The sequence below is a fragment of the Rhinolophus ferrumequinum genome, chromosome 21, assembly GCF_004115265.2.
Source record: "Rhinolophus ferrumequinum isolate MPI-CBG mRhiFer1 chromosome 21, mRhiFer1_v1.p, whole genome shotgun sequence".
NCBI classification, from domain to species: Eukaryota; Metazoa; Chordata; class Mammalia; order Chiroptera; family Rhinolophidae; genus Rhinolophus; species Rhinolophus ferrumequinum.
In genome coordinates this window covers 14815973-14825244 of record NC_046304.1, presented here as the reverse complement: position 1 = coordinate 14825244, position 9272 = coordinate 14815973, and the positions used below count along the sequence as shown (strand labels likewise).

Genomic DNA, 9272 nt, shown 5'->3' with positions numbered 1-9272 from the left:
TGAACAGGTTGGATGAGTTCTTTACGGGCACGCCACCACTGGGAATGGGGGGATGTCTGATTTTTCCAGATTCTTCCTCTATCCAGTTGTAACAAAATATCAAAGAATTTAGGACCTTGTTTTCCCAAAGCAGAGACTGCAGCCTAACCAACACACACACACGTTTTATGTGGGCCATCAGTGTATTTACCAACTGCCACTCTTTAAAAATGGGAGATTTCAAAAATCTGATTTGGGGATGGCCGGATGGCTCAGTTGGTTAGAGCACAAGCTCTCAACAACAAGGTTGCCGGTTCAATTCCCACATGGGATGGTGGGCTGCGCCCCCTGCAACTAAAGATTGAAAACAGTGACTGGACTTGGAGCTGAGCTGTGCCCTCCACTAGATTGAAGGACGACTTGGAGCTGATCGCCCTGGAGAAACACACTGTTCCCCAATTTAAAAAAATCTGATTTGGCAGTGGGTCCACGAGTGGCAACAATTCCCAGAGCTGGTAATACAGCCAATGCAGCCAATGCAGAGGCCCCAGAGCTCTCCAGCTCACCCCATCTTTCCAGATGGCAGGCCCTGGAAACATTTGGGGTTGTAGCCCTGGCTGATGTTCTGAGTGCTCTTAAGAGTCTGAGAGGGCGGGTGTTTTTCCCATGAGCCCCTTGGTGTCCCTGCGGCCCATCCTGGGTGGGAGCTGAGACCAGGTTCGCACGGGAAGTTGGGGGCTCCCTGTAGTGCTTCCAGTGAAGGTGCTCCCACACATCCCATAGACGCGGCCTGGCCAAGCAGTGTCAGGTGGGCTTGGGGGTAGTGGGGCTTCATCCCAGCGCATCTGGGGCCAGGTCAGCAGCCTTACAACCAAAGTCACCCCCAAATACCCCCACCCCAGGCCTCAACAAAGACCCCCTGTGAATTTCTGCACTGTTTATTGGGCACAAGATGTCGGGTGTGGGGCAGCTTGATACTGCCCCATTTCTTCAGTGACCAAAGTTGCTAAGAGTTGTTCCCAGATGTCAGTTAGTAAGCTAAATTCAAAAGTAGAATTGGCATCTCCAAATAGTAAGATAAAAACGCTTTGTATCAAAGTTGTGATTAAAAAAATACAAAAGTTAAACCCACAGGCATAGAGGAAAATGGCAATCCTGAGAACTGCCCTAAATGTCAGCCTTGAACCTCTGTCTGAATCCTGTAAGCAGGTGAACCCTGGGGAGGCCAGCACCCCTCGGGGGAGTAGGGGTGCAATGGGTGAGCTGTGAGCCTGCCTGGCTTCCATCCTGGCGAACCTTCGTAGTGCCTCTGGCAGCATGTCAAGTCCCCACTGGGCAACACAGAAAAGCATGGACACAGGCACTTCGGAGCTGAGACAAGGGCAGGGCCGAGCCCTCAGTCAGGGCAGAGTGTGGGAAAGGCTGGCCCCACCTGGCATTTTCCAGCTTTGTGGTGGCTCTCAGGAAGGGGGCCCACCGCTCGCCTGGGCGCCGAGCCTGTGGTCACTACAGACTGACGACTGGGCTCCAGGCTGCTGTTTCCAGTCCTCAGTGTCCAAGGGAGAGCTGGTCCCAGAGACTCGGGCCACCGGTGGGAGAGGAGAAGAAGGCCAGTCAGGCGTCTGGGACCAGCTCTTGCCCTTCTGAGCAGGGCCCAGCACTCAGCCAGGACGAGGGGCAGACAGCGCAGAAGTAGTGTCACTGTACAGAGGTGGGCAGGCACACGGCAGGACCCGGCGGGCTGCTAGGACAGCATGGACTGCTGCACGGCCTTCTGCAGCGACTGCCGCGTCACCAGCAGGCGCACCACCTCCTCCGAACGCTTGGTCAGACGTTTCCGGGCCTGGTCGTGTGTGACCATGGTCATGTCCCAGCCATTCACCTGGCCCAGGGAGAGAATACGGCCACCTCAGCTCCCCGCCCTCTGTGATCTGGAAGCAGGATGGGCTTTGGGGGTCCTGGGTCACCCAAGCAGGCCCCCAAGCTGACATCCCTGGGCTGGGGGACCCCAAGCACCACATTTGATGCACACACAGCAGACAGCCAGCTTCTTCTGGGGGCAACACCAGCGTGAGCTCCAAAATGGCTTTGGTGAGTTTCCCAGGTGCCCTGGGAGGTAAGGGCAGCCCCTCCTCCGCCCGAGTGCTTCAGACCCTCCGACCCAAGCCTTGTTTTCCTCTTTTGGGACCTCTGTTACCTGCATGATTTTGTCTCCAATCTGCAGCCCAGCAATTTCAGCAGGGCCTCCTTCAGATACCCGTGTGACGTAAATGCCCTGGAAAGAGACAGCCCAGCTCAAGCCCTGGGTTCACTGGCTTGGCCCCTTATCCACAGAGCGAAGCCCGGCATAGCAGTCCCCCAGCACAGGGTGTGCCGAGACCACCACGGAGACAGCCCACCAGGTGCTCCGTCCCTGCTGCCCCTGGGCTCTTTCTGACCAGGCCTTTCTAGAGCTGGGACGCCCAGCCTCACCCCCACCCCTACTGATTCCCACCAGATCATTCCGTGGACCTTCTTCGAGAGGACTGCTTGAAAGAGGTGAGGTCTGCTCCTTCCACAAAGGCCCAGGAAGCAGAGACCCACCATCTCAGGCCTCTGTGCCCCATGGAGAGGCCCCAGGACCCTAGCCCCCCTCACCTTGTCCGTCTTATCTTCCGAGAAAGGATTCTGGGAGGGATCCTGATCAATTCCACCTCCAATGCTGAAACCCAGGATTAAGTTCTCACCTTGACGCAGCTTGTGAATTTCCACTCTTTGCTGACAAAGAAAAAAATAAGTTGGGGGTGGGTGGGTGTGTGGAGAACAAATCTGGTCTTTGTCTTCAACAGCAGTCTCAGGCTGCTGGGACAGCTCAGCCGTGCCAAGAGGGTCGGGCTCAGGGCCCTCTGAAGAAATCCAGCTGGTCACCAGCCTGGAAGCTGGGGAGTTGAGACTCGGAACTCGGCCACATCACCCCACCCACACAGCCTCTCCCCCCTTCTCTGTGTCAGGCACCAGCCTTAGGCAATATGTGCTCTAAGCCCCTCCTAGCCCAAGAGCCAGGCTGCTGTGGCTGCTACGGATGGGGGGTCTCTATCCCAGGAGAGGGAACACACAAAGCAGGAGGTGTCAGGCCCTAGGGGCGGAAAAAATGTAGGCATCTTGCGGAGGCAGTTCAAGGGCAAGACAGGAGACGCTCAGGAAAAGCGGAGAAGATCAAACACAGAGGAAGGAGATGAAGGGCTGTCCTCATCAAGGGAACAGGAGCAGAGGCTTACTGGTGTTGGTGTTTGTCCGTGAGACCCGAGTATACAGCGTAGGACCGTAACTGGGAGGTGAGATTAGGCTGAAAGTATGAGGCTGGGGCCAGATCAGGCAGGCCATGAAATACAAGCCCAGGAGACTGGCCCCCAGGGAGGGGGCTTCTCCCTAAGCCCCAGGTCCTGCTCGTGTGCAGTGTAGGAGGCAGAAGAGTCCCAGGGTTCTCCCACCATGCTCTGGGACTCTGGTCCCCAACTGTGCCAGGTTCCTTTCAAAACCCTCAGCAGGCATGTTCCAGTCACCAGATACTGGGAACCAGACCAGATCACCCACCCCAAAAGTTGAGCGTTTTAACGAGAAGAAAAAAAGCAAAAAGTGACTTGATCTGGACCTGAGGGGCTTCGCAAAGAAGGGATCATTCACACCAGGCCTTGAGGAGGTGACCAGGTTTTTGGACACCGGACCTTGACTCTGGACCCACTGGAGCTCTCAGGAGTTGGGGAGCAGGGCTGGTCATGGTCAGGCTTGATGTCAGAATGACCACTCAGGCAGTCAGTAGGGGAGAAGACCTCTCTCAGAGATGGGATGCAGAGATGAGGACATGAGCTATTTGAAAAGTGAAATCAACAGACTTGGGGACTGCTCATGGCAGAGGAGTCAATGGCCGCATTTGGCCACCTGGCCTGGCTGAACACAACCATCTCTCCAATGGAGACCCTGGAGGAGAAGGCCATGTTGAGTTTGAGTGCCAGGAGCCATCCAGGCAGGTATCCAGAAGGCAGACGGGCCCATGGAGCCAGAGTTCAGAGAGGCCAAAATAGTAAAACATTCTCAAGGTGTTAACTACATGGGAGAGGGCGGGGGCCAGGGAATAAGGCTTCCCCACCTCCTCCCCAGTCCAAGACACGAGGGAGAGGCCAGACCCACCGCCCATGTTCAGGCATGTGTTGGGAGGTCATGGTCCTACAGCTTAGAGGAAGGCCCAGGGACCAGCCATAACACAAGCGGGGGGGGGGGGGGGGGGGCAGGACGCATGGCCCGAGGCCCACTGGACCTAGGTCTTCAAGCCCAAACATTGAGCTCCTCCAGGCCTGCTCCACCTCTTCCAACACATACCCACCTTTAAGGTCAGAAAGAGTTTGGGCCCTTGGGCTGGGAGACACTCACCTGTCACTGACTTGTTGGGTGAGGTCAGGCAGGTTACTGCCCCCTGTCTGGCTCCTCACCTGTACCCCTTTTTATCCAGCTAAGGAGCAAACCTGGCCCCTTCTCTCTGGGGCAGTTAGGGCTGTGGAAATGTGAGGCTGGTGCAGCCAGGGGGACACTTAGGACCTGTCAGCAAGTCCAGCAATGTTTCCGCCTAGCCCAGGCCTGACCTAGGATGCTAAGCTCACCCTCACATGCCAGCCTTATCACTGGCGTCACACCCCACCAGCTGACTGCTTGAGCTCCCAGCACACCCATCCGAGATAACGCGGCCAGTCCCATGACTCCTCCGCTGGGACTTCCACCTGATCCACTGCCTGCCCAGCAGGCATTTCTTAGAGATCTGGGTTCTTCCTGAGGGCTTCTTTACATGGCTGGCCAAGACCAGATCTCTCTGGGATTCACTTTCCCCACCTCCAACAGCGGACCTGGCCTCCAGGCCCCATTCAGCTGTGGCACTGGCGTCTGGGTCTCCTGTCCCAGCTTCCTCTTGTCCCTTTGATTCTTCTAATAGCACCTGACACCCAAGACAAGCCAAGGGCGGGGCGGGGAGGGCAGGGGTCCCAAAGGGTCACCTCAGGCCCCAAATGCCAGGCAGGGGACCTGGACTTTATCCCAAGGGCTAGGGATACAGGGAAAGTTCCGAGCAAGACTGAGCCACCTTTGTGAGCCTTCTTCACTCTGGACCGGGCGAGGAGTGAGTCCGAGGAAGAAAGGCTGGACGGGGGAGGGGTAAGGGGCTGCGACTCTGGCGACGGCCACCTCCTCAAATCTCCCTCCTCAAATCTCCCCCAGGGCGGCGGCACGGACTGGAGTAGAGGAAGCACTTCCTCATTCCAGAGGCCACAACTCACGGATGTCCTGGCCGGCGCCCGCCCCCCGCGGCTGCCCAGCTGGGATCACAGGCCCAGGAAAGCCCTGGGCGTTTTCCCAGACTCCTACAACCGCGCCTTTCTCCTCGGTGTTCCCCGCCCCGACTGGCTGAAAAGAGTCCAACGCGGCAGTGCACGGAGTCTGGCCTCGGTCCAGGGTCTCAGGAGGCTCTTGGTCCCAGCCTTCTGTTGCATGGCTGGGGAGACCGCGGTAGTACCGCGGACTGGAGCCCTGCCCGCGGGGTCTGCAGAAGACCCCGGTTCGACGCTTTGTCAACCTGTTTGGGGTGTCAGTTTACCGCTCTGCAAAGTGGGAGCAAGCCAAGACGAGGAGGAGCCCGCGCGAGCGTACTCACCACCACGGCAGTGACCGGCTGGCCCGGGATGTAGGACATCGCGACCCCAATCTGGCAACCAAATACCGCTCAGCGAAGCCCTCCGCGAAAATCCCGGCGGCCGCGCCCTCTGGTTAACAAAGGCCGCCCGGTTCGACCCGCCCCCTCATGAATAGTTAACAAATCCCCAGCCAATCAACCGCTGGAGCGCTGTTCGGCTTTCGGAAGTCCCTGTGCGTGCGTAGTAAAGCGGGCAGAGGGGTGGAGCGTGCTTGAGGCTCCAGCGGCGCATGCGCTAGAGGGCGGAAGCGAGGTCTTGGCGCATGCACAGCCTGGGCCCTCCCAGCAGCCTCCAGAGCAAGATGGCGCCGCGGGAATCTCCATCCCTGTCTGTCTGAGGGAACGCCAAGTGACTGTGTCCATCGCTGTGTTCCAGGTAACCGGGCGAGCCTGGGCGGGGAATGCAGGCGTGCTGCCGCTCCCACCCACCCTGGGCTTGCGCGGGCCCTCAGCCTTCTTCTCAGCGTCTTTTGAAGGTTCGAGACCCAGGAGTGGTGCGAGGATTTGGAAGCCCCAGGGGGAGGGGCGGCGTGAACCTAACTCTCCAAGCTCCAGGCACTACTTGTAACTTAGGTTTCTCCGCAGCTCCGCGAGAAAGCAGAAGCTGAGCCCCGGCGGGTGCGATGGCCGCTGTGGTGGCCAAGCGGGAAGGGCCGCCGTTCATCAGCGAGGCAGCTGTGCGGGGCAACGCCGCGGTCCTGGATTACTGCCGGACCTCAGTGTCAGCGCTGTCGGGGGCCACGGCCGGAATCCTCGGCCTCACCGGCCTCTACGGCTTCATCTTCTACCTGCTTGCCTCCATCCTGCTCTCCCTGCTCTTAATTCTCAAAGCGGGAAGGAGGTGGAACAAATATTTTAAATCACGAAGACCTCTCTTTACAGGAGGTCTCGTCGGAGGCCTCTTCACCTACGTCCTGTTCTGGACATTCCTCTACGGCATGGTGCACGTCTACTGAAATGGGGGCAGGGATGACTTTTTAAAAAAAACAGATTGGGAAGACTGTTGCCAGAAATTAACGACGTGTAGACTTACTTAGTTTTTAAATTGTTGAATTCGCTGCTTGTTCTGTAACGTTATCAGTAACTTATATCTGAAGACGAAGAGCCTGTAATATTCTTCAGATTAAATGAAGCGTGAGACACTTTACGGAGTTTTTTCCTACCTTAACGCATACCCCCTGTCTATCGTGGGTGCAAAGTCGCCAAGTTTTGACTCCTGGAGAGCTGGGACTGAGCCTTGTAATTTCCTTGCATTTGCACTAGGGCGTAAATACGGAGAGACTTATTAACATCCTAAGAACTAATAACAGCTCATATTTATTAAGTGTGCCCTATAAGCCAGGCATTGTGCCTTGTACCTTTTACACCCATTAACTCACTGAATTCTAGCAATATCCTTACGGAATGGAATCAATGTGATTATTGTCCCCTATTGGTGAACCTAAGGCTGCAGAGGAGGCACAGCGCGGAAAAGGCAGAGCCAGGATTCAAATTCAGGTCTCTTAATTGCTCTGGCTATATTGGCTGAGTGTACCTTTTCAGAGTCCAGCCTTCCCTCCCATTAACCATTGCTTTCTGGTATGAATGGTGTCATTTCAGTTCCATTTCACCTAGTTACAGCTAGCTGTCATCCCATTAAAATATAAATAAATTCAAGCTCTTTTCTAGAATATGTCTAATGAAGATTAAATAGACTGGACTTTTTAAGCTAAACTTTGGGCTTGTTTAGAGTGTAACTGCCTGTCTATATGCTAATCAGTGATCCCTTCTTGTCAGGAGGGTTCTCTTTCAATAAAATGCACATTTCAATTGAGAAATTAATACTGCATTAGTTACAGTAATGAACATGTTCCTCATGAAATTTATAGGCTAACTGGGAAGAACAGCATTACCTAATTTTATAAATATTTAAATAATGCTAAGTGCCATGAAGAGAGTACATAGGAATCCCAAACTCAACCCAGGTTGGGAGTTGGAGGTCAAGAAAGGTTTCTTTGAGGAAATAACATTAGAGACGCAAAGGTTAAATAACAGCCAAGTGTGGAGGGAGGTACTTGCAAGAAATCACGTGTGTGAGGGCCATTGGGCAGAAAGGAGTTTGGCCTGTTTCTGGAGAGTTAAAGAGGCCATGAGGTAGACCTGGACCAGAGAAATCATGGGAGCCCCACGGTGGGGAGTTTGGCCTTGACCCTAAGAGCAACTGGGGGAAGCCTTCAAAACTACTAGGGGAGGCCTTGGAAGTTTTAGTCAGGAGTTACGTGATCAGATTTGGATTTTTTTTTAAAGAATCAGTTTTAGATCAGAAGGAGACCTGAAAGCTTGAATCCAAGTCCCTTTTTACAGATAGTAGGTGGCCCATGGCTAAATGAGGGAAGTGGATTTGGGACCCACGCCTCCTAAATCCCATTTTGGCTTCTAGACTATGTACTTGCACACAAAGCCCAGAAGCAGCTCAGGCCACAGCTTTGGCTCCCTCTTCCCATGACTTCTGAACCCTTTCTCTGACCACCACTGAAGATGTTCATTCTTGGTTTACAGCGCCTCTGCCAACCTCCCCCAACCCTTTCTCAGGGTCTTCTGAGTGGGAAAGGAGGGCTCACTGCTGATGTGGACTAAAGAGGAAGAAACAGTGGGTCCTCCTTGGGTGTGGGAAGATAAATGAGCTGATTTATTTATCCATTCCTCTTGTTAGGCAGTAAGGTTGATTGAAATGTTCACTATTATAAAAAATATTGCAATGAGTGTCTTCACATCTATATTGTTCTAAGGGAATTTAATAAGCCAGAGCAGAATATTAAAACTTAATTCCAAATGCTTTTCAGAGTTTTATCAGATTATTCATTGAATGAAAAGTGCCAGTTTTATCAGTGCCTTCCTAGTCTTTCAATGTTTGCTCATTTAAAGAGTTTCCTTATTTTCATTAGAATTTCTTTGCAAGATAATAAGGAATGTAATATATTGCTCACTAATTGTTTCTGTGTCTGCCTCTTTTGGTGTCACTTTCTCCTTACATTTTCCTCTAAAACGGGTGACCATGAAGACATGAAGGGGAAAAAAATCATGACACATTTAAAGTTAACACTTTTATTGCTTTATAACCAAATAAAAATATCAAAGAATACATATATTGGGCAGGTCCCAGAAAATGTTTTCCATCCTACCCCCCTTTAATTCTGTGTCTTGGCCTAAGGGGAAACCCACAGCTGGAAGAAAGGTGTGTCTTTTGGAAAGAGCTTTCTCGTGTCCACTGAAGAGTATGTTCTGAAGTTGCATCACTTGGGTAGAGGGGGTGGGTTGGAACCAAGTGGAGCCCTTTTCCAGATATGCAAGATGCCATTCCAAGTGGGGTGGTTTAGGGACTGCATGGTTCTCGAGTCCTTAGCTGGGTGTTCAGAGACACCTAGAGGAAGTCACATTCCGCCCTCACAACTGGTCCCCCACTGGGGCAGTCAGCCACTGAGAAGAAAAAACTGATGGGGTGGCAGGGGCAAAAAGGCAGCTGTGACTGGCAGTCCTGATGACCCCTGCATCAGGAGTAGAGGGCAGCTGGCTCTTTAGTGGCTGGTCCCCATGATGTCAT

General features: G+C 53.6%; 2 protein-coding genes across 2 annotated transcripts; one reads left to right on the top strand and one right to left on the bottom strand.

Annotated features, from left to right (window-relative positions):
* Nucleotides 1-901: 901 nt before the first annotated feature.
* On the bottom strand, nt 902-5829 carry TAX1BP3 (Tax1 binding protein 3). Its single transcript, XM_033089175.1, has 4 exons — nt 5654-5829; nt 2617-2736; nt 2177-2254; nt 902-1861 (listed from the first exon to the last, which is right to left on the bottom strand). Exons 1-4 carry the CDS (start codon nt 5690-5692, stop codon nt 1724-1726), a joined length of 375 nt encoding a protein of 124 aa, XP_032945066.1. The 5' UTR covers nt 5693-5829; the 3' UTR covers nt 902-1723.
* An 80-nt stretch (nt 5830-5909) lies between these two features.
* On the top strand, nt 5910-6839 carry EMC6 (ER membrane protein complex subunit 6). Its single transcript, XM_033089176.1, has 2 exons — nt 5910-6068; nt 6278-6839. Exon 2 carries the CDS (start codon nt 6316-6318, stop codon nt 6646-6648), a length of 333 nt encoding a protein of 110 aa, XP_032945067.1. The 5' UTR covers nt 5910-6068; nt 6278-6315; the 3' UTR covers nt 6649-6839.
* Nucleotides 6840-9272: the final 2433 nt, after the last annotated feature.

Bases quoted from the DNA above. Each gene is read 5' to 3' on its own strand.
- TAX1BP3 (XM_033089175.1), bottom strand. From the start codon at position 5,692: ATGTCCTACATCCCGGGCCAGCCGGTCACTGCCGTGGTG. The intron at 2,255-2,616 runs GTGAGGGGGGCT...GTCTCTTTCCAG, and splicing joins CGGAAGATAAGACGGACAAG to GGCATTTACGTCACACGGGT. The intron at 1,862-2,176 runs GTAACAGAGGTC...TCCCTGGGCCAG, and splicing joins TTGGAGACAAAATCATGCAG to GTGAATGGCTGGGACATGAC.
- EMC6 (XM_033089176.1), top strand. From the start codon at position 6,316: ATGGCCGCTGTGGTGGCCAAGCGGGAAGGGCCGCCGTTCATCAGCGAG.